Here is a 23170-nt window from a genome sequence, read left to right as displayed (position 1 = left end):
CAATTCACACCCAGTGTAAATGTCTATTCCAGTAAGAACAAAATGCTGTCTTTCTATGATGAAGTGGCCCAGTGTAATCAGCCTGCTACCAACGCTGGTCTCTGCTGCTGGTAGAGTGGGCACTCAGCAGTGGCCATAACTAAGCCAGTCTTGATGAATGGAAGTCCACATGTTGCTCAGTCCATGTGTAATTTCCATCCCTGCCACCAGAGCCACTGTTTTCCTGAATCCATTAGGCAACTAAGGGTGGATGGAAAAGAGAATGAATGGTTTCCACAGAAGGTATCACCCTACCTACTTTATCACTAAAGGCTTCCTGGGCTGAGGTCACCCTTTGGTGAGCATTCACCTGAGACATAAATGTCTTCACTTCTTTGGCTCATTCAGACAGGTGTATCCACTTACCTCTTCCCTATACCTCCTTGTCACCAATTATCTTGTCACGTTCCTTCCAAGCCCCTGAGCAAGAATCAGTACACAGTCATGCATCTGGTGATTAAGTTCTCCCACTGTTAGGATTTCCATTCACCATTGTCCTTTGAGAGAAGTCTCACTTTTGAGTGTACCAGCATGTCACACAGAACCATCTGTAAACCAAGCATGATTTTCTCTTCCTGATCTAACTGATCACAAGGACCTCCCCATGAGGCCAGAGGCAGACTGTGAGGAAAGGCATTAAGACAGGACCAGAGACCATGGGCATTTAGGCCATTTCCTTATGCAAGTGACTTGCGTTAAGCCTTGTGGCTAATCCCTTAATGAACTAAGGTTTCAATTCTCTAAAAAATATGTATGAAAACAAAAGAATCGCACGTGACTGCAGAAAGACTGAAAACTAAAAATGCTACACCATGCACTTCAATACAAAGCAAGTAACACCAGCAGTGCTTTTTAGTGGGAATCTGGTCATACTGTCTTCTCCGTAGGCTGTACAAAATAAAGTTCAATTGGCCTATCAATTTTTAAAGAAAGTTTAATACAGGGTAGAAAAAAATCTTACCTGAAGTTTTCTTGCAATTAGTACTGAGAGATTAAAACTTATCAGTAACGATCCAAGAATCATGGAATTAAAAAACTGAAGAATACAGACCAGGAATAAGCTTGCTATCTGTATACCGTATAGCCACGTCACCTACAATAAGCAAAGATTAGTCGTTAACTAGATTTTTTCAAGAGACACCCAGACGCTGCTTTTTTTGGTCACTGATTAGATAGAACTCAGGTTACATATAATGCAAAAGCACACCTAGCTTTAAGAAACACAATCTTAAAAAGGAAACCAAATCATATACATACCAGTTGTTACTTTACCTTTTAATACTTTAAATTTTATGACATTAATTAAAAGAAAACAAATGGAGATAATGTCAAATGGAAGCAAACAATGGTGCAATGTGTTTTCAGAATATGCATATGCAGTTTATAAATAAATCTTCAGTTGCTTTCTCAATTTTTATACAATCATCCTCTACAGTCAACAATCAGCACCTTATTGTATTTCATTATTCCATACTCTAGGCTTTATGACTTAATTTTATATGGGTGTGTGCCTGACTCCTTGTTAGACTAAATACGCCTCCTGGGACAAGGCCTTCTACTCTTCCACCTCACAGGTTCATAGCAGGTGAGTAGTGATCAGAATATGGGCCACAGAGTTAACAGACCTGCAACGTGGTCCTGATTCTGCAGTGTGCCAGCGGTGTGAGCTCAATGTGATGGAATTGGTTCTTTCTAACACAAGACATGTTGGCTTCAAAGTTGCTGTAAGATCTCGTATAAAAACTGAATGTGCTGAAGTATTAAAATGCCTGAGCACAAGAAGCACTCACTAAAGAGAACGCTTACGTAATAAAAACTGCTGACAGTTCGATACTGAAATAAACAAAACCAACCACCTTGAATACAACAGAAAAACAGAAAGCCACTAATAAAGAGTTGATACTTTGATTTTTTTCTCTTTCAAATTAAGCAATTACAAACTCATATTGACATATAAGAGACCTCTGATGTGGCAATGTAGGATAAACACCGGACAGCAAATCATAAGGTTGGTGGTTCAAGCCCATCAGCTGCTCCTCAGAAACCCTATACAGGGTCACTATGAGTCAAAATCAACTCAATGGCGCTAATCAACTGACATATAAAAAATAAGTTTTATTCAGATTGCCCCATAATTTTGTTTTCTTAATCGCAAAGGAAACAAACTATATTGATTATTTAAAAGTGAGGCCGGCCATAGTTCAGTAGCTTGGTGTTGATGGAAATGCAGAGAAATGGAAGCTTGTAGCTATAAAAATTAAGATTTATGAAATTTAGAAAACATAATAACAATCATCAATAGAAAGGTGGACTCTAGATACACAACTTGCCACCACTGTCTATAGAAATAACTTTAATAACAGTATATAAAACTTCATATGTATTTCTTTTACATTATACTGTGGGGAATATTACGTAATTTTCTCATATTCTGTGAAAATTTCCTTTTAAATGGGGTCCTGGTGTGGCACTGTAGGATAGTCACTGGACTGCTAACTGCAAGGTCAGTGGTTCAAACCCACCAGCCACTTCTCAGAAACCCTATACAGAGTTGCTATGAGTCAGAACTGACTTGAAGGCACTAACACATAGATTCGAGTCTCTGAGTAGTGCAAACAGTGAGCACACCCGGGCTGCTAACTCAAAGGTTGGTGTGAGCTCTCCCGCAGGCACCCTGGAAGAAAGGCCACTGTAAACTCTATGGAGCAGAGCTATGCTGGACAACAGGAGGTCAGCATGAGTCAGTGGACTCGGGCAACAGATGGCTGTATGATGCCAAACGCACATGCCAAAGTCCACCTGCTGCTCCATCACTGGGTCATTTCTAGTGTTTAAAATTGTTATTAACATTGATGTTGTTGTGAACATTATTTTTCTCAGGTCATTTTATTTGACTAGTTCCTTATTTCATTCAGTGCTGTATCTTCAGCACCTAAAACACTGCATACGAGAGTGTTAACAAAAATAACAAAAACCAAATTTATTGTCATCGAGTCGATTCCAACTCATAGGAACCTTACCTAGGGGCTAGTGAGACTAAATAGTTACAGGGGCAGCCAGAGCCACTGGTGAGTTTGAACCACTGACCTTGGGTTAGCAGTCAATAGTTACCCCACGAAGGTTCCTCATAAGGCACTGGCTAACGCATGTGTGTGTATTCAGAAAGTTCCCTATCAGGTATGGAATTTACAAATACTTCCTCCTATTCTGGTGGGCTGTCCTTTCTAATAAGACTTTGAGGATTTTACCTCTTATATTTAGAACTATGATCTATTATAAGTTAATTGTTGTACATGGCATGAGGAAGGGGTCAAACCTCATCCTTTTGCATATGGATATCCAGTTTTTCCGGGACCCTGTGTTGGAAAGACTGTTCTTTCTCTTTAATTGACATGGTGCCCTGCTGAAAATCAATTCACCATAAATGTAAGGGTTTATTTTGGGGCTCTCAATTCTATTCCATCAATCTATACGTCTATCTTTATACCAGTACAACACAGTCTTGAGTATTGTACCTGTGTAGTAAGTTTTGTCCTGCACTCACATGTCACTGAGGCCATGCTATAGGAATGGTTCAATCCTGTGGGGTCTGTGCTGTCCATCCAGGTCTGTCATAATACGATCACCTGCCGATCCCTGCCTGGGATATGCCTACATCAATTTCCAAAAGCCAGCTGATGTGAAGTGAGCTCTGGGCACTGTGAACTTTGATGTGAGGAAGGGAAAGCCAATCTGAATCATGTGGTCCCAGAGGGATCCCTCTTTGAGAAAATCTGGTGTGGGAAACATCTGCATCAGGAACCTGGACAAATCCATATATAACAAGGCACTTTATAATACTTTTCCTGCTTTTGGAACCATTCTGTCCTGCAGGGTGGTACATGATGAATACGGCTCTAGGGTTATGCCTTTGTCACTTGGAGACCCAAGAGGCTGCCGATAAGGCCAGTGAGAAGATGAGTGGCATGCTTCTCAATGACTGCAAAGTGTTCTTGCACAGATTTAAGTCTCAACAAGTGTGGGGAGCCAAACCCAAGGCATTCACCAACATCTGTATGAAGAACTTGCGGAAGAGTCTGAAAGTGCTGTTCAGCCAGTTTGGTCAGACCCAAGTGTCCAGTTGATGAGCGTTCCCAGTGGGAAAGCCAAAGGCTTTGGCTTTGTGTGTTATGAAAACCATGAAGATGCCAATAAGGCTGTGGAAGAGATGAATGGGAAAGAACTCTAGCACAGATGAGGCCTAATCCATGCTGGCAGCAAAGTGGGAGGTCTCAAGACTTCCAATGAATGCCAAGTGCTATAAGCCAGTCTAGGTCTCATCCAACTCTTCGCCATCTGGCTCCAACTGGGTCTGAGAGCCCGGACTGCTTGGCTATGGACTTTGGTGGGGCTGGTGCTGCCCAGCAAGGGCTGACTGACAGCTGTCAGTCGGCAGGTGTTCCCATAGCTGTGTAGAACTTAGCACCTCAGCCCGCCAGTTACTACTACTCTCGGACTATGGTACCATACTCTGCAATGAGCTCTGCATGTCCGTGTCCATGCTGGCTGCAGCAGCCCTCCAGGAGCAGAAGAGATACTTGGAGAACGCTTGCTTCCACGTCTCCATGCAACGCATGCAAACCTGGCTGGGAAGACTGGGGGATGCTCATGAAGACGGATGGCTCGGCTCTGCTGCCCAGGCTGCAGTCTCTGAGTCTGTCCACTCACAGGTGGATATTTCTACAGACTCATCATGCCGAGAAAGAAGAAGTGGCTCTGACCAGGAAAAAATGATTCAAGAGCCAAAGAAAACTCCTCCGGATTTCAGCCCGTTTGAAGACGTCCTAGCTTGTCCTATGGACCTGAACAGCAAGAACCACAGACTGCAAATTTAATAGGTCATTTTGTATCAAAAGGCCAATTAAACACCTAGAAATTTTCAATTATACAAATATATTTTCTGGGTTCTAACACAGCCCAATGTAAAAAAAAATGTTTTCTATTGTGGATTTCAAGTTTTTCCCCAGAAACTGGTTTTGTTTGATGTACCCAAGTCTTAAATTTCTCAATAAAGAAGAAAAACCTTAAAAAAAAAAAAATAATAACAATAAATCTTACCCATAAAGGTGAGAAGGCTTTTCATTTATTTAGGCTTTCTTTATGTTCTGTCAGGTTTGGAGTTTTTAGTTATCAAAGTTTTGCAGTTATCAAAGTTTTATACTTTTTTTTTTTTTGCTAAATTTACAAATATGTAATGGATGGAGCTTTGGTAGCATAGTGGTTACGAATCGGTCTGCTAACCTCAAGGTCGGTCTGCTAACCTCAAGGTCGGCAGTTCAAAACTACCAGTCGTTCCATGGGAAAAAGATGAGGCTTTCTGCTCCTGTAAAGATTACAGCCTCGGAAACCCTGTACAGGGTTGCTATGGGTCGGAACCGACTCCATGGCACATAACAACAACAATTGGAAGGTAGGATGAGTGGAGCATAACTAGCCATGGGCGGGGCTTACAAGAAAGCGGATGTGGCCTTAAGGAAGATGGGCGTGGCCTGATGAGTAAATTTGTACGAGTCCCTGAGTGGACTTAGCTGTCTCAGCTCTTCCCACTAGTCTCCCAGGTGCTGGGGGCAGGACAATATCAGAGCCATTTGGTGGATCGTGGGAGAAAGATGAGGTTTTCTGCTCCTGTAAACATTACAGCCTTGGAAACCCTGTGCAGGGTCACTATGAGTCGGAACCAACTCCACAGTACTTAATGACAACATATATATATATATACATATACATATTTATGATGCTATTCCTTTTAGGTGGTGTTTATGCCCTGTGCTCCCTTTTTCAATGGGCATAAATGTTTCTCTCATTGATGTTTAGAAAAATTTTAAGGGCAACAACTCATTCTCAGAGCCTTTTTTCAAATTAACCAATGTTTTTGCCTTTATTTGGGTTACAGTGTTTTCTGACGCTGGTAGTTCTTTTTACATCAAGTGGGAGCACACTTTACTACTTGGAAAGTGCAGCTTATGTAACAAGTCTGCATAGTTTTCTAAGTGTAACAATTTCTCAGGTTTAAGATGAACCTGGCTGATCGCACCACTAGGTGTGCAGGCTAATGAAAAAAGAGCCAGGACACATCTATGAGGGGCTCAAAAAGCTTGTGGAAATTGTTTATGATCCTTCAATTCCATGTTTCCAGAATTTGAAGGCCCCTGCAGAATAAGCACTAGACTGCTAACCACAAGGTCCACCAGCCGCTACAGACTCGATAGCACTTAACAACATATATGCCCACTCATGTTCACTACAGCATTATTCACAACAGTAAAAAATATGGAAACAACCTAACTGCCCATCAAAGGATGAATGGATAAACAAACTTTGGTATATACCCACAACTTAAGAGAATCAAAAATACTTTAAACTTTTTATTGTGAACTGGTGTGGCACTGTAGGATAAGTATGGGACCGCTATCTGCCAGGTGTTGGTTCAAATCCACTAGTCGCTACTTGGAAAACCTACACAGAGTTGCTATGAGTTGACACTGATTAAAGAGCACTAATAACCAGTCTCATTAGGGTGCCTTCAAATACAAGGTCCAATTAAACAGTGGCTTCCAAGGGACTGCTGGACCAGTTAAATTCTGCTGGGTGAAGGGTCTGGTTTTCAAAGTCTCTAGTGACACCACCTTAACTGGGAAGGAGAGCAGCCATTACTGTGCCTCCGGTGGCCTGCAATGACACCACAGGATGGGGCTGGGGTTCTTATCTCGAAGTGCTGGTGAAGTGCCTACTTCCCTTTTGGCCTCTAATGTAGGGTAAGCACTGGGCTGCTAACTGTGAGGCACGTGGGTTCAAATCCCCCAGTCGCCCCACAGGAGAAAGATGAGGCTGTCTGCCTCCGTAAGACCTTACAGCCTCAGACACTCTATACTGGGTTGCTATGAGGGGTTTGCTTCAGAACACCAAACCAGCAAGGCAAGAAAAGGATGGAAGTCCAGGCTCTCCAGGACCTTCAGTGACACCAACGGTAGATGGAGCAATCCTGGCTCCCCACAGGTTTCCTCTGAAAAATCACTGGCAGGAAGTGAGGAAGAGAGAGGTAGGTGAAGGCGGAAGTCTAGGCTCCTCACTCAATCTTTGCTGGTGGAGCTGGGAGCAGAGCTCTTCTTTCTCTGTGGTTGTTTGATTGAAGTAGGGCAGTTACTGTCTCAAATGATCTACCTTGCTAGGCTGCCCCTTTTCCTGTCCTCTGCTTAGAGCAGGAGCAGGCTTTTCTTGAAGCCTGTCCAAGCCCACTATTTCTGGGTTGCTGGATCTCTAGCACCTAGACTGGGATATGTGGGCATGCAACCCAGAGAATTTATTATCACGGGTTTTCTTGAGGTGCTTAAGCAACCTGTTTATTTTGTTATGTTCACTTTTCAAGCCTGCTTATGCTTGTTTCATACACAGTGACCAGGACGAGGTTTAGCTGTACTTAGCAGGAATACGTAGGAGCCCTGGGAGTGTAGTAGATTACAAGTAGGGCTAACTGCAAGGTCAACAGTTTGAAAATACTAGCGGCTCCACAGGAGAAAGATGACACTTCTGCTCCCGTAAAGGTTTACAGCCTCGGAAACCCTACACACGGTCTCTCTGAGTTGGAACCGACTCCACGCACGGTACACCAGCAGCAGCAGTAGCAGGAATAGGAAGAAGTGTGTTTAATCCATATTGTCTAGAACCATTTGGAATGCTTTAAAGTAAATCTCTTAGGCATTATCATTATTATGTCTTGTTCCTATAATGGATTACTAATATTATTAACCTTCCTATTTTTAGCCTTTAATTAATCAAAAGTATATGCTTAATAATACCATTTGTTACTCTGCTTTATATTTTAAAACTTGCATATTTTTAGGACTGGAAATTTGGGCTTTTATTAGAAAGGGATTTTCCATCATTCATGAAAAGAAGGTGGTGAGTATCAAAGAAGATACGCCTCTTTTTCTTACCCTAATTATTCTGCCTTCACTTGATATATCAGTGACATGAAGAAACTAAGGCTCAGAGAAGCCCAACAACTTGCTAAAGCTAAAGTTCTATGAGCTAGTTAGTTTCAGAGACGCTCCTAGCAACATGATTTTCTAACTCAGGATTGTTTTCTTGCACTATTGTTGCTTCTTAAATTTTGACAGTTGGATTGTTAACCTCAAGGTCTGTGATTGAAACCCACCATGTACTCTCAGAAACCCTATACAGGGTTGCTCTGAGAACCAACCAAATGGTATACAACTACCTCTAACACCAACATAGTTTCAAATACAGACCCCTTTACCAACATTTAGGATAAAACGTGAAATTCAAAATTAGTATTAGTCCATAGTTTTTTTGGCATGTGCCAAAACAACACTTTTTTTCGAATTAAAAAAAAAAAACAACCACGTTCATCACAGGAAAAAAAATAAAGAGATCTTAAGAACCAACAAGATAGCCTGAATATCCAACAGGCAGCTGACTATTGATACTGTGATGTGTATCTTTCCAGAACCTCTTCTCTGTACACATTCGACTTCAAAAAAAGAAGGAAAGGGACTAATGGTGACATTATACTTCCTTATAATGTTGTCGCGTGCCGTCAAGTTGTTACAACTCATAGCCACCCCGTACAGGGTTTTCAAGGAGCAGCTGGTGAGTTTGAACCACTGACCTTGTGGTTCAAACCGACCTAGTGGTCGAGTGCTTATCCTACAGTGCGCCACCTTAGGACTGTGTTTCCTAATTGAGACCCATTTAATGTCTAAACCGTACAGAATCTCCTTTGCTAAGGAATAAATGAGTCCTGGTACGGTGCTAAAGGATGATGTGCTGGACCGCCAGGTTGGTTCAATCTCATCAACTGCTCGTCAGAAACGCTGTACACGGTGGTTCCTATGAGAACCGACTCGATGGCACTTCACCCTTCTGTACTGGGCTGCACTACCGCCTTAGACCTGGAGACACTTTTACTGTTGTTGTTGTTGTCTGCTGTCAACTCAGCCTCTGACTCACGACAGCTACAAGCACACAGAAGGAAATGCTGCCTTGCCCTGTGCCATCCCCACGACCAGCTGTAATCAGACTGTTCTTACCCACAGAGGAGTCACTGGCGGCGCAGTTTTGGAAACGGATTGCCAAGCCTTTCTTCCTAGTTTGTTTCAGCCTGACAACTCGGATGAAACTTGCTCACCATGATAGTTACACGTAAGCCTCTCATGACAGACAGATAATGGTTGCATGGGGTGCACTGGCCCAGAATTAGGCCCAGGTGTCCTGCATTAGAAGGCAAGACTGCTACCACGGAACCTCCGAATCTCCAATGCCTCAAAATTGTTTCTATTCCATTTGGAAAATATTTAAATTCCTGCCACTTTGGAATAGTAACGAGGGGCCATTTAAAAAATGTACACACAATGAAGTACAGCACGTCTCTGTACAGGGAAAATCAGGCAGCATGGCCCAGGAGACAGCTCTGGGGCCTCATTCTAATTGCTTTATTGCATATGTGGCCCAGACCAGTCCAAGGGACTAATAGCCCATATTGGTTAAAAGGTACTCTGAAAATTTTATAAAGTACAACACATAAGCTGTTATATATCCTTGAGTTCCTAGATATACAGAGCAACACACAGTAAAATTAAAATGCCGTTTTTCTATTTAAGTCATCTCTATTAAAGACAACCGATATACGTATACATGTCTCACATAACTCCATCATAAAATCAATAGAATAAAAGCTAGAGGGTCAAACAAAGCTGCAGAAATCATTCAGACTCAATTAACCAGAGCATATACATATATATATTAGAGCTGAGAGGGTGCAGCCACTCTACTGTTAAGCATGTGCATACTTTGAACCCTTTCTAGCAAAACACTAAAAAATGTCTACTGAGAAAACAAAGCAAAGCCTACCTTCATTGCTGGCACCATGTCCAAGGAGTCCAGTATGAACAGTACTAATGCTTGCATCAGCATCATAAACTGGTTAAATTGCCATGTCAGACTAAAAAGAAGAGTTGATAAGAAAATGGCAAGAAGTATCAGCCTCTGTAAAAAGAAAAATTTGTGTAATTTACATATCTCTTGTAATAAACAGCCTTGCAGACAAGTTTTCTCAAGAGCAGCCAATATCTCTATAAACCAAATAGAAAAACCATAAACTGTTGCTCTGAAAACCCTTGCATTTGTTACTTAAGCTCTAAATATCCTAAAGTGACACTCTGCATATAAATATTCCCATACGGTATGTGTATTCCACACTATCATGGAGGTGATAACGCACCAAATCACATCTCAAAGAGCAAGGGCTGAAAAATCCTGACAGTTTTGCATAAAATGGGGGTGGGGGTGCTGCAACTATTTAAGGGTAGATTATGTAGAGCACATTTTTAGCATCAAAAATGAAAACATTTTCTTTTCAAAGTAGGAAAAAGCTCTGAAAAAGAAAACTTCATTTAACTCCAATGAAATAATTGGTCATGGAATAAGAAGTACTCACATGCACTGGGAAGCGCTGCAGGCATAAATTACGTTTCCTAAAGCTTCTTATACAAAATTGTGAAATACAAAAATACATCAGGTATTACACAAAAACTTACTTCATAAAGAGGCTGTAAGTTTGGTCTCAGAAAATAGGTAATTGCTGCTATCTGAATCGCAAAGAATGGCAGTGCCCAATTCTCCCTCAACGGAACGGTAAACTCAACTCTTGTGGTATCTATTCTGCACAAGATAAAACACAACTGGCTGAAGTGATCAGTTTTACAGTAATTTCCTCAAACAGTTCTAAACATGAAAAATCTATTACATTAAGTCTTACCTTTCAATATTCCCACTGCCAGTATCATCATTCCTGTGGCATAAACTTGACATTGAGAAAACGTTAGATAGAGTTGGGCTTCAAACCCCAAGTCAGCTGGTCTGACTTCAACATGCGTACTGTACTGCGTTGTCTCCTGCCACGCTGCTTTCACTTTCATTTCTAACATCACTCGTGCCAAAAGACAATGCTTTACAGTCTCCATCCTTCTATGTCTTCATTGCTTTACACCTGAGTCCTGAATCTGTCACTGCCACTCATGGTTTAAAACTGTCTCTTTAGAATGCGAACTCCCAGAGTTCAACTGTAAATCCAGCACCAAGAACCAACACTGCACAGGCCAGGACTCCACATCTGCTTTATTAGAGTTACTCCTAGCAGAGGCAGTAAATGTTACTTTTATTTACTCTTAGCAAGAATAAGGTAATAAAATGTTAGGATGCAGGAGACCATGGCGATCTCATATCCGAAGTTTGAATTCTGACCAAGACTCAGCTGTGACCTTATGGAGATTACCTGACCTTTTAAACTTCATTTTCCTCATCTCTAAAATGAGAATAATAATACTTTATAGGGCTGTTAAAAGAATACATGTAAAGCATTTAAAATATGCTTTGTATATAGTAAGGGCCTAATACAGTAATAACAAGAAGTAATTTGCTTAGGATTACAAAATAAAATTGGTGTTAGAATGAGTGTTTAAGATGTAAGATCCTTCCTTACTGAATATGGGCATCGTTACTGGTGTGGCGCTGCAGGTTAATGTGCTGGACTGCAAGGTCGGCAGTTCAAGCTCACCAGCCGCTCCTCAGACACCCGATACAGGGTCGCTATGAGTTGGAACCGATTCAACGACACTCAACAACAACAACAACAGTAGGTAAGGGAGCCTTGACGGTGTAGTGGGTTACACTTTGGGCTCTTAACTGTTGGATGGCAGTTCAAATCCACCGGCTGCAGCATGGGAGAGAGATGAGGCTGTGTGTTCCTATAGAGATTTACAGCCCCAGCAACTACACAGGTTGGTATGAGTCAGAAACAACTCAACAGCAGACAAAAACAACCTACAGTTGTTAGCTGCTGTCGAGACAGTACCGACTAACAGTGACCTTTATGTACAACTGAACGAAATGCTGCCCGGTCCCGCACCAACTTCACAATTGTTGCTACACTTGAGCTCACTGCTGCTGCCCCTGTGCCAATCTTTCTCACTGGGGGTCTTCCTTTTTTATGCTGACATTCCAAGTTACCAAGCATGATGTCCTTCTGCAGGGGCTGGTCCCTCCATTATGTTCAAAGTATGAGAGCTGACAGATGACCATCTGGCTTCCAAGGTTGTACTTCTTTCTAAGACAGACTGGCTCGTTCTTTTTAGCAGTCCATGGTACTTTTAACATTCTCCTCCAACACCACAACTCAAATGCATTAATTCTTCCATGGTATTCTTTCTTCATTGTCCAACATTCACATGTATATGCAGTTATTGAAAGTACCATGGCTTGGGTCAGGTGCACCTTAGTCCTCAACAAAGTGACAATTTTGCCCTTGAACTTTTTACAGAGTTCTTGTGCAGATCTGCCTAATGCATTACATAGTTTGATTTCCTGACTGCTGCTTCCATGAGTGTTGATGGTTGATCTGAGCAAAATGAAGTGTTTGACAACTTCAATCTTTTCTCCATTTATATGGATGTTTATTGGTCCAGAGGTAAGGATTTCTGTTTTCTTTACATTGAGATGCAACCCATACTGAAGTCTGTGGTCTTTGATCTTCATCAGTAAGTATTTTTTTAAGTCCTCTTTGCTTCCAGCAAGCAAAGTTGTATCATCTGCATAGCGTAGGTTATTAATGAGTAGTCTTCCTGCAATCCTGATGCTGTGTTTTTCTTCATATAATCCAGCTTCTTGAATTATTTGCTCCAACATACAGACTGAATAAGTATGGTGAAAGAATACCACCCTGGCACACACCTTTCCTGATCTAAAACTATTCAGTGCCCCTTTGTTGTGTTCAAACAATTGCCTCTTGGCCTATGTACAGGTTCCTCATGAGCACAATTAATTGTTGTGGAATATGCATGTTCTGCAATGCTGTCCATATTGTCAAGATCCACAAATACAAAGCCCTTGTGTAGTCAATAAAGCACAGGTAAACATTCTGTTAATCTCTACTTTTAGCCAAGATCCATCTACGTTAGCAATAATATCCCTCATTCCACATCCTCTTCTGAATTTGGCTTGGGCCTCTGGCAGTTCTCTGTTAATGTACTACTGCAGCTGTTTTTTTTATTATCTTTAGCAAAATTTTACTTGCATGTGACATTAATGATATTGTCCAATGATTTCTGCATTCCATTGGGTCACTTTTCTTTGAAATGGGTACAATATGAATCTCTTCCCATTAGCTGACCAGGCATCTGTCTTCTAAATTTCTTTGCATAGGTGAGAGTGCTTTCCAGTGCTGAATGAGTTTGCTGAAAGATTTCCATTTGTATTCCATCAATTCCAGTGTCTTGTTCTTTGCCAATACCTTCAGTGCACCTTGGACTTCGTTCTTCAGTATCACTGGCTCTTGATCATGTATGAACATCGACCATTTCTTTTTATTACAGTGACTCTTCCATCTTCTTTTGATGCTTTCTGCATGATTCAATATTTGGCCATAGAATCCTTTAATATTCCAATTTGAGGATTGTATTATAGGCGGTGTTTTGAAATGCAATTAAGTTGATTGCAACTCACAGCAACCCTATATAGGGTTTCCAAGGAGCAGCTGGTGGATTTGAACTGCCTATGTGTGGTTTCCAGTCCAATGCTGATCCTACAGCGCCACACCAGGAGTTCTGTATTGTAGGTTGTTGCTGTTGTTAAGTGCCATCAAGTTGGTTCTGACCCATGGCAACCCTATACAGGGTTGCTGAGGAGCAGCTGGTGAGCTTGAACCGCTGACCTTGCAGTTCAAATGGCTTTGCAGTCTGATGCAGCATTAACCCACAGTGCCAAAAGGCAACAATACATTTTTAAAATTAAGATTTCATTAAGACTGTTGTTGTTGTTAGGTGCCATCGAGTCAGTACCGACCCATTGTGACCCTATGCACAGCAGAACTAAACATTGCCCGATCCTGGGCCAACCTCACTACTGTTGCCACACCTGAGTCCATCGATGCTGCCACTTGGCTAATCTATCTGGTTGGGGGTCTTCCTCTTTTTCTCTGACCGTCCATCTTACCAAACATGATATTCTTCTCTAGCAACTGGTCCCTCTTGACAATATGTCTGAAGTATGAGAGATGAAGTTTGGCCACCTTGGCTTCCAAGGAGCACTCTGCCTGTACTTCTTCCAAAACAGATGTATCGGTAGCCCATGGCACTTTCAATATTTCTTCTCCAACACCATAACTCAAAAGCACCAATTCTTCTACAGTCTTTCTTATTCTCTATACAGCTTTTGCATGCATATGAGGCTATTGAAAATACCATGGCTTGGGTCAGGCACACCTTAGTCCTCAAGCTGACATCTTTGCTCTTCAACTCTTTAAAAAGGTCTCATGCAGCAGATTTGCCTAATGTAATACGTCGTTTGATATCTTGACTGCTACTTCCGTGAGTGTTGATAGTTGATCCAAGAAGAAGGAAGTCCTTGACAACTTCAATCTTTTCTCTGTTGATAAGAATGTTGTTTATTGGTCCAGTGGTGAGGACTTTTGTAATCTTTACATTGAGATGTAATCTATACCGAAGGCTGTGCTCTTTGATCTTCATCAGTAAATACTAAATAAGTAAATACTACATAAGACTGTAGTATTTAGAAATTAACAATTGATATTAACCAGATAATATAAAAACTTGCTTTTATTTGTATAAGGAGTCCTGGTGGTGCAGTGAGTTAAGCATCATGCATCTAATCAGAGTTGGCAGTTCAAGCTCACCAGCTACTCTGAGGAGGAAGAAGCAGAGGCTGTCTGCTCCTGTAAGATGGACACTTTTGACAGCAGTTCTACCTTGTCCTTGGCCCAGGATCGGGCAGTATTTCGTACTGTTGTGCACAGGGTCACTATGAGTCAATACTAACTCGATGGCACCAACAACGACAACAAACCCTGTCGTTACAGGGTTGCTGTAAATCAGAATTGACTTGATGGCAGTAATATTTAGGTTTTCTTACCAAATAAGCAAAATAAAAACCAGGAAGTAAAGCAAACAGTGAATACTCCCTTCCAAAGAACTGTGGCAGAACCACATTTCGTTTTTCTGACTTAGGAATGCTTCATCTTTACTTACACTTCAGCAAAGGGAGAGGTACGGTACTTCCAACTCACCTATTTGTGACGTACCAGAAAGCTGCCAACAGTCCTGAGAGCCAAGTACCACTCAGGAGCCAGCTGGTGACATAAAGCGCTGTGACGTAGATCGCCTGGAGCCCAAATAAGGTGTAAATATAAAAGTAAACTGGCTCCAAATAGTTCTGTAAAAGGGAGCCATTAAAAATGCTTGTTAGGAAGCCCTAATCTTACTCAATACCATTTAAAAAGCACAGTACAGAAAATTCAATATCCAGAAGCCTACAACTAATTCCAAGCAGTAAGCCCAGGTTACCCCGCCGTTCCAATCACAAGTGGGCTAGCAGCTTTCCTTCCCAGCACCAAGAGCAGAGGAAGGGAGGAAGTTACTGAGGGCTCTGGCTGCATTCACTACTTCACATAAATCTGATACCAAAGCTGTCTAATTCTTCCCTCCTTCACATGAGAAGTCAACAGTGTGCTTGACTAATTTTCCAAAAATTATTAATCTCAAAGATAAATCAGGAGTGTTTACAAGTTTCTAAATGAAAATATGTATCAGCTTTGAGATCACACACATATATTATAAGCTAGGAAACGTTTACATGTGAAAAATACATAAAGTATCAATAAAAAAGAAAATTCATAACATATATGCAACAGATTAGGATACTACTGATTTTATATCAAGTCAGTTACAACTTTCTGTTTTAAATGGCAGATTTGACTTTCAACTGATAAAAATTCAATTCAATGCCATGAAACATAACATACCTGTATGGGTAGGACTCTATATAAAACACTGAGAAAAACTTCTTGGTATATATTCATTCGTTCAAGGAGGTTAATTGTCCTCATAGATTCAGTTTTATTATCATATATTAAGCCATGTAAACCTACGATTAATATTTGAAAAATGAGGAAAGTATATTTACAATTTTAATTGCATTCATTCATAATTACTCAAGTTTCTTCAGCATGTGCCAGAGATAGTGGGTGGTACTGGTGATGTAACAGCAAAAAACAGAGCTCTGGTAGCAGAGTGGCTACGAACTGGGCTGCGAGCTGCAAAGTCAGCAGTTCAAATCTACCAGCTGCTCCAGGGGAGAAAGAGAAGGCTTTCTGCTCTTGTTAAGATTTACAGCCTTGGAAACCCTGTATACACAGGGTCGTTATGAGTTGGAACTGACTTCACAGCACATAAGCACCACCAACCACCCTCACAGAGAAGCCCTGGTGGCGCAGTGGCAAAGTGCTTGGTTGCTAAATGGAATGCTGGCAGTTCGAACCCACCAGTTGCTCCATATGGGAAAGATGTGTCAATCTGCTTTCTTAAAAATTACAGCTTTAGGACTCATTTCTAGTCTGGCCTACAGGGTCACTATGAGTTGGAATATCTTCAGAGAGCTTATCATGTCTTAGATGTACATTGTTGTTGTTGTTAAGTGTGGTCAAGTTGGTTCCAACTCATAGAGACTTCCAAGGAGCGGCTGGTGAGCTTGAACTGCTGACCTTGCGGTTCAAACAGACTTTGTAGTCCGGCACATTAACCTGCTGCGCCACACCAGGACTTCGTTTGGACGTTATTTAAACGCTTACGGTTGGACGTTATTTAAACGCTTACGCAAGCACAGGAGTTATGGATTTAACTGTGTCTCACAAAAAACATGCAAATCCTAACCCTCTATGCCTGTGGTCACAATCCCAATTGGGAATAGGTGTATTGTTATGTTAATGAGATAGGGTCAGTGTTGTAAGCAAGCAAAGATGGGTGAAAAGGATGGCAAGCCATCTGCTGGCCCACAGCAGACATGCAGTGAGAAGGAGCCACAGCCTGTTACAGAAATCCACTAGCATATTGTACCCAAGCTGACTTAATTTGTACTGAGTCTGAGTGGATAGTTCACAGATGAAAATACGCTAACAGTCCTCGTGGTTGCTATTAAGTGCCATTGAGGTGGTTTCTGAGGAGTGGCTGGTGGGTCTGACCTCATGGTTAGCAGTCCAGTGCTTATCCTACATCAGGCGCCATACCAGTCCTTCGGCAGATGAAAAAAACGCTCAACTTTACTCCTAACAAGAGAAGTACAGCTACACACCATGATGAGTGTTAACTGATATCACTACACTATACAGCTGAAAAACATGGAACTAGCACATGTTGTGTTATATACAATTACAAAAACCAACAAAACTCAACTAAATGGCAACATCGTTTCTCATCCATCACCTTGACAAAAATGAAGTTGCTGACAGGATTCTCTGGTTGGCAGGCTGTACAAAGAAGCATTCTTAGATTGCAACTGGAGAGGAATTTGGTATTTTCTGCAATTCCTCTCCAACTACAACCCAGCAAAATGACAAATGCATTTACCCTTTGATTTAGTAAATTCCTGTCTAGGAACTATCTCAAAATCAGACTGGCTGAAACACACCATGATAACAGCCACAAGGTCCATTCACACAGCACCATTTACAATAGCAAGAGATTAGAAACAACCCGTGTTCACCAACAGAAGACTACCTGAATAAATTACGGTCATCATGGTGTGGCGCTGTAAGATAAACACTGAACTACTAAACACAAGTCGGTGGCTCAAACCCTATACAGAGTCACTATGGGTCGGAACCGACTCGACACACTTAACAACAATACAGAGTGGACCCTCAATATAGCTAAATGAAAGGAAGCAAAACAGAAAACACACATGCTAAGCAGGTTTTTTATGCAAGAAAGAGAGAAAAGGGATATAAAAAGGATTGTTAATGTAAAAATACTACCTGTGGACCAACACCTCCACACACTAATGAAAAGGGCCAGCTACGGAGTACAGAAGAGAAGAGGGCAGGAGGGCACACACTGCCCGGAATGCTTCTCTGTTGTACTGTTGACTTTGACACCTTGTGAACTATTTTTTTAAGTGTAAAAATACTTCAACCAATTTCTAAAAACCAAACATAAAATTAAGTAAGTAAACCTATGGAGTTGGGGATTTGGTAAGAGAGAGACCACATATCCCTAGGCAGTTTCTCCTAAATACAAACAGAACTCCAAAGACACATACAGTTCTCAGGAGATCCTGCTGTGAGCAGCAACATTAGTAGTGAGACTTTTAAACTATTATATGTATCGTAGCAAACAAGTAAGTGATGTTAACACCAATAGCAATCAAGGTATTCTACTTAAGAAAAAGACATGTAACTATCAAATAAGAAATTAAAACCTTATCCTGATGTGGTACTGTAGGATAAGCACTGGACTGCCAACCACACAGTTGGTGGTTCAAACCCATCAGCAGTTCTTGGAAATCCCATACAGGGTTGCTATAACTCGATGGTACTTAACAACAACATACTAAATTTAAATTGAAAATAGCTATATTCATAACGTGTTTTCTGTTAGCCAAAAAAAAATAAACAAGTGTTTTCTAGCTCTGACCACTATCAAGGCCTGGAAACAACACCCAATCCAGAAGAAAAGACAAAAAGAGTTTTAGTACCCAGATCAGTCTGGGTAGTGCAAAAGGGTAACGAATTCAGCTGGTAGCCAAAGTGTGGAGGTGCCTTGGAGGAAAGGCGTGGAGATCTGCTTCTAAAAAATCAGCCCCTGGAAACCTCATCGATCGCAGTTCTACTTAAGCACATGAGGGATCGCCATGAGTTCAACTTTTCTTTTTCTTTTTTAGTACCCAGACTGCTGTCTCTAAATAGCCACTAAAAAGAATTAGGACTCCTTGGAGAAATGGCTGATTCCAGGTCAGGAGTAGGAAAGGTACAAAATGGGCCCCAAACCTTTTATCATGCCAGAAACCAATGAGATTTTCAAACACCACTGGATTCATATCAAAACAGACAGCAGAAGCCAAGGTTTTCAATTTAACAAAAAGAGATAAAATATAAAATGAAAACACAAAACAAACACAAAATCCCTGTTACCCCAAGCTGAATTTGAAGATGGCTGTGTTCATAATAATGGAGTCCTGGTATGTGCTTAAGGCCACCCACTAGTCTGCTAACCAAAAGGTTGGGGGTTGCAAGGTCTCTATGAGTCAAAACTGACTCAATGACACTAACAACACAGATTCATAAAAGGGAGCACTGGAGGCATTGTAGAATAAGCACTGGACTGTGAACCACAAAGTCAGCAGTTCAAGCCCACCACCCACTCCACGGAAGAAAGAGGAGGCCTCAGAAACCCACAGGGTCTCTACAAATAGGAACCGAGCTGAAGGCGGCAATATACTCAGAACATACTTTCTGAATACAACGATGGAAGGAAAGCTGAAATTAAAATACTCTGTGGTCCTGGTGTGGCACTGTAGGATTAGCACTGGACCACAAGGTCGGTTTGAACCCAAGGTTAGTAGTTCAAAGTCACCAGTCACTCCTTGGAAACCCTATAGAGGGTCGCTATGAGTCGGAACTGCCACTTAACAACAACAGTAACAATGGTCCTGGTGTGACAGTGTAGGTAGGCACCGGACTGCAAGGTCAGTTTGAATACAAGGTCAGTGGTTCAAACTCATCAGCCACTCCTCAGAAAGTCTATAATGGGTCACTATATGAGTTGGAACCTACTTGATAGCATTTAACAACAATACTGGCACTGTAGGATAAGCACTGGACTGCTAACCGCAAGGTGGGTGGTTCAAATCTAGAGCTGCTCCTTGGAAACCCTATACAGGGTCATTATGAGTCAGAAGGGACTCAATGGTGGCATTTGACAACATAGAGATTACAGTTCTAGATACAATCATGAACTAGGTCATTAGGTGAAAGCCTGTTTGTGAACATAGCAATGAATCATGCAGTCTTAATTCAGGAGCCCTGGCAAGCATTGATGCTTATATCTACAAGGTCAGTGGTTCAAGCCCAACAGTTGCTCTTTGGGACAAAGAAGAGGCTGTCTGCTCCTGTAGAGAGTTAGTTTTAGAAACCCCAGAGAGGTTTGCTATGAATTGAAATCGACTCGATGGCACTGGGTTTGATGTTTTGATTTGATGTGGTGGTGGTGTTGTTAAGTACCGTGGAGTCGGTTCTGACCTTGAGGTTGGCAGCCTGACTCATAACCACTATGCTACCAGAGTTCCTTTGATGTAGTATTTATAGGAAGTAAATACAGGGTCGCTATGAATCAGAATGGCCTCAGTAACAACTGGTCTTGCTGCCTCCTACCCCCCAAAAAAATTTCCTCAAAAGAACCTGAATTTGAGCAAGCTCTAGATCTAACAACCAATTAATAGGAAATACAGATTACTTTTTGGGTGGCATAAGAGCTGGGAGTCAAGGAAAGGGGTGTTACATAAAGTATTACAGAATTTCTGGAACAAAACATTTTCATGGGCTGATTACATGTTCACAAGGAAAACTACAAAAGTTTGTGTGATTTAAAATGTTCTGACTGAAATATTGAAACACAAAAGAGCCCAAACGAAACAATCAGTTGTAATTACCTTGCTTGAGGGTTGGCGCTTCCAGCATTTGCTTGTAATAGGAGTAATACAGTCCACATTCTGTTCTGAATGAGATTTCTCGTTCCACTTCCTGAAATAAAGTTAGGTTTTGTTTATCTATTATCACTGCAGACATAAGATACAGAAACAACTTCAGAGAGAAAAAACTTGAAAAATATAGTTTCAAGAAAGATTCCCGAACAAGAACAGAAGGGTGGTTTATTGCTGAAGTTGGGTGATAGGTTAACAGAAAAAAACCCAACCTTTGCTGTCAAGTTGATTGTGACCTGGGACCCTACAGACAGATCAGAACAGGTTTTCAATCACAGGTTTTCCAAGGCGCTACAGGACAAGCACTGGACGCAAGGTCAGCAGTTCAAACCTACAAGCCACTTCTTGGAAACCTTGTAGAGAGTCACTATGAGTTGGGACATCCTCAACAGCCCATTACAACATTTACAGAAGCTGACTGTCCCAGCTTTCTCCCACAGAGTAGGTGCTGAGTTCACTTAGTAGTCAAATGCTTAACCACTGCACCACCTGGATGGGCTCCTAATCCCGGCAAAATGGGAAAAATAAAAATACACTTGCCTTAGAGGACTGACGTGAGGCTTCATGATCTTAACTTCTAGGGACCATAGTGCTTCATACAAGTGTTAACTATACTCATTTTCCATTTAGTCTCACACCTTGACCCTGACCAGCGATGTCCTTCCCCTTGGGCAGTATACTGTTAAGTACCATCGAGTCAGTTCCGACTCACAGCACTCCTGTATAGGGTTTCTGAGGAGTGGCTGGCCTTGTACTGATCCTACAGTACCACACCAGGACTCCTTGAGCAGAAAACGAAAAGGCACACGGTGTGTGTAAATAGAGCAGTATGAAAGCTGAGCTGTAACTCCATTTTAAAGTCTTGACATGAGTATAGAATTCATAGACTTATGCACTCCTAACCAATCACATAAGGAGCTCTGGTAGCATACTATTTACGAATCGGGCTGCGAACCGCAAGGTCAGCAGTTCGAAATTACCAGCTGTTCCATGGGAGAAAAATGAGGCTTTCTGTTCCTGTAAAGATTTACAGCCTCGGAAACCCTGTACAGGGTCGCTAGAGTCGGAACCAACTCCACGGCACATAACAACCACCACCACCACCACCGATCATGTGCAGTCCTGGTGTGGCGCTGCAGGCTAAAGCATGGGCCATAAGGTTGGTTTGAACATAGTTGACAGCACTTAACAACATTTAAGTTGTAAGTTCAAACTCACAGCTGCTGCTCAGAAACCCCATACTGGGTTGCTGAGTTGACTCGAGGGCACTTAACAACGGCGAATCCTGTGGGGTCCTGGTGGGGCACTGCAGGAAAACTGTAGGATGACCAGTGCAAGGTCAATCTCAACTGCAAGGTTGGCGGTTCAAACTCGCCATCATTCCTCAAAACCCCTCTAAAGGTCCCTAACAAGTCAGATACAACTCGACAGCAGTTAACACCAACCAGCCACGTGATCCCATAAATATGTTATCCACCTATCCTATCCCTGCTAAACCCGCTCTTAGATAGTTCACCTTTGAGTCTTCTAATTGTCTTTTGACCAATTATGATTTTTAGTTTCTGCTCCAACTGTACAAGAACCGTTTTCTTCCTCATAGTATGACATCATTTTCCCAGTGACCTGGATGACTTTCTGGTCTGGACAGTCTCTAACCCCCAATAATCCTCTCTTGCTTTTCACTCTACCGACAGGCTGTATGGGTAGTAACTGGATCCTGTCCTCTCCTTTCCTCTCCTCTTCTCTCCTGATACTAAGTAGCTTGAACAGGGAAAGAAGGGGGTCTCAAGTTACTCTAAGTATGGCCTCACTCGGCAGGAAACAAGCAACTTCAGCAGTGAGGAATTTCTGAAAAGAGAGAGGTTGCAAGAGGAAATGAACTTAGTTAGCCTAAGATAAAACCTGAAAAACAAGATTCAAATAACCTGTATATGAACCAATTCCCCAGACTGGCTACTTAGGCCCTCAAGTCAGGAGTCCACAGCCTACCGCCGACAGAGATATATATAAACTCCACCTCCTCTTCTTCGGCGAGGGCGATGCCTATCCTTCCCTCTCTGTAAGGACATCACACTAATAAACCTAGCTTTCATTTCCCTGAGCCACTCATCTTTCTAACTTCTTTTGCTGGAAGGTAAGAGTGTCCACCTTCCCAGTGTTTCGGCAGGACAGTAGCACCAGTCCATGGATTACAATTCAGCCTTGACGCTGACACGTTTGTCCTGTGGAGTGGCGGGTGAGTGGTCAGCACCACCAGAGCTCATGGATTTAGTCTACTCTCTCCTCTGTCCAACAGAAAAACGAATAAGCAACATCTGATTTTGACTTTAAGGTTTTCTTACCCATGAAACCAAATAATCACTGTAAAACAACCTGCCCTAAACTGTGAAAGCATTGGCTCCCCCTTCCTCCCTAGCCCCAGCAGCTGCTCTGCTGTTGTTAGGTGGCATTGAGTCGGAACTAACCTATAGCAACCTTATGCACAGCAGAACGAACCACTGCTTGATCCTGGGCCAACCTTACTACTGTT

The 23170-nt window shown here is 41.9% G+C and overlaps 1 protein-coding gene and 1 pseudogene across 1 annotated transcript in view; one reads left to right on the top strand and one right to left on the bottom strand.

Moving 5' to 3' along the window:
* The window catches only part of DPY19L3 (dpy-19-like 3 (C. elegans)), a 98497-nt gene that overhangs the window by 42941 nt on the left and 32386 nt on the right, over positions 1-23170 (bottom strand). Inside the window, exons 3-8 of the mRNA XM_006867305.1 lie at positions 20590-20680; positions 15911-16032; positions 15176-15321; positions 10635-10758; positions 9949-10083; positions 1001-1132 (exon numbers count right to left, since the gene is read on the bottom strand). Of these exons, the coding sequence (XP_006867367.1) occupies positions 1001-1132; positions 9949-10083; positions 10635-10758; positions 15176-15321; positions 15911-16032; positions 20590-20680 (750 nt within the window). The remainder of the gene's footprint in view (positions 1-1000; positions 1133-9948; positions 10084-10634; positions 10759-15175; positions 15322-15910; positions 16033-20589; positions 20681-23170) is intronic.
* LOC102836477 lies at positions 3186-4342 on the top strand (annotated as a pseudogene).

The sequence above is a fragment of the Chrysochloris asiatica genome, unplaced genomic scaffold (genome assembly GCF_000296735.1).
Source record: "Chrysochloris asiatica unplaced genomic scaffold, ChrAsi1.0 scaffold00104, whole genome shotgun sequence".
NCBI classification, from domain to species: Eukaryota; Metazoa; Chordata; class Mammalia; order Afrosoricida; family Chrysochloridae; genus Chrysochloris; species Chrysochloris asiatica.
Note: the sequence above shows the minus strand (reverse complement) of the source record. Positions and strands in the feature narration are given on the sequence as shown.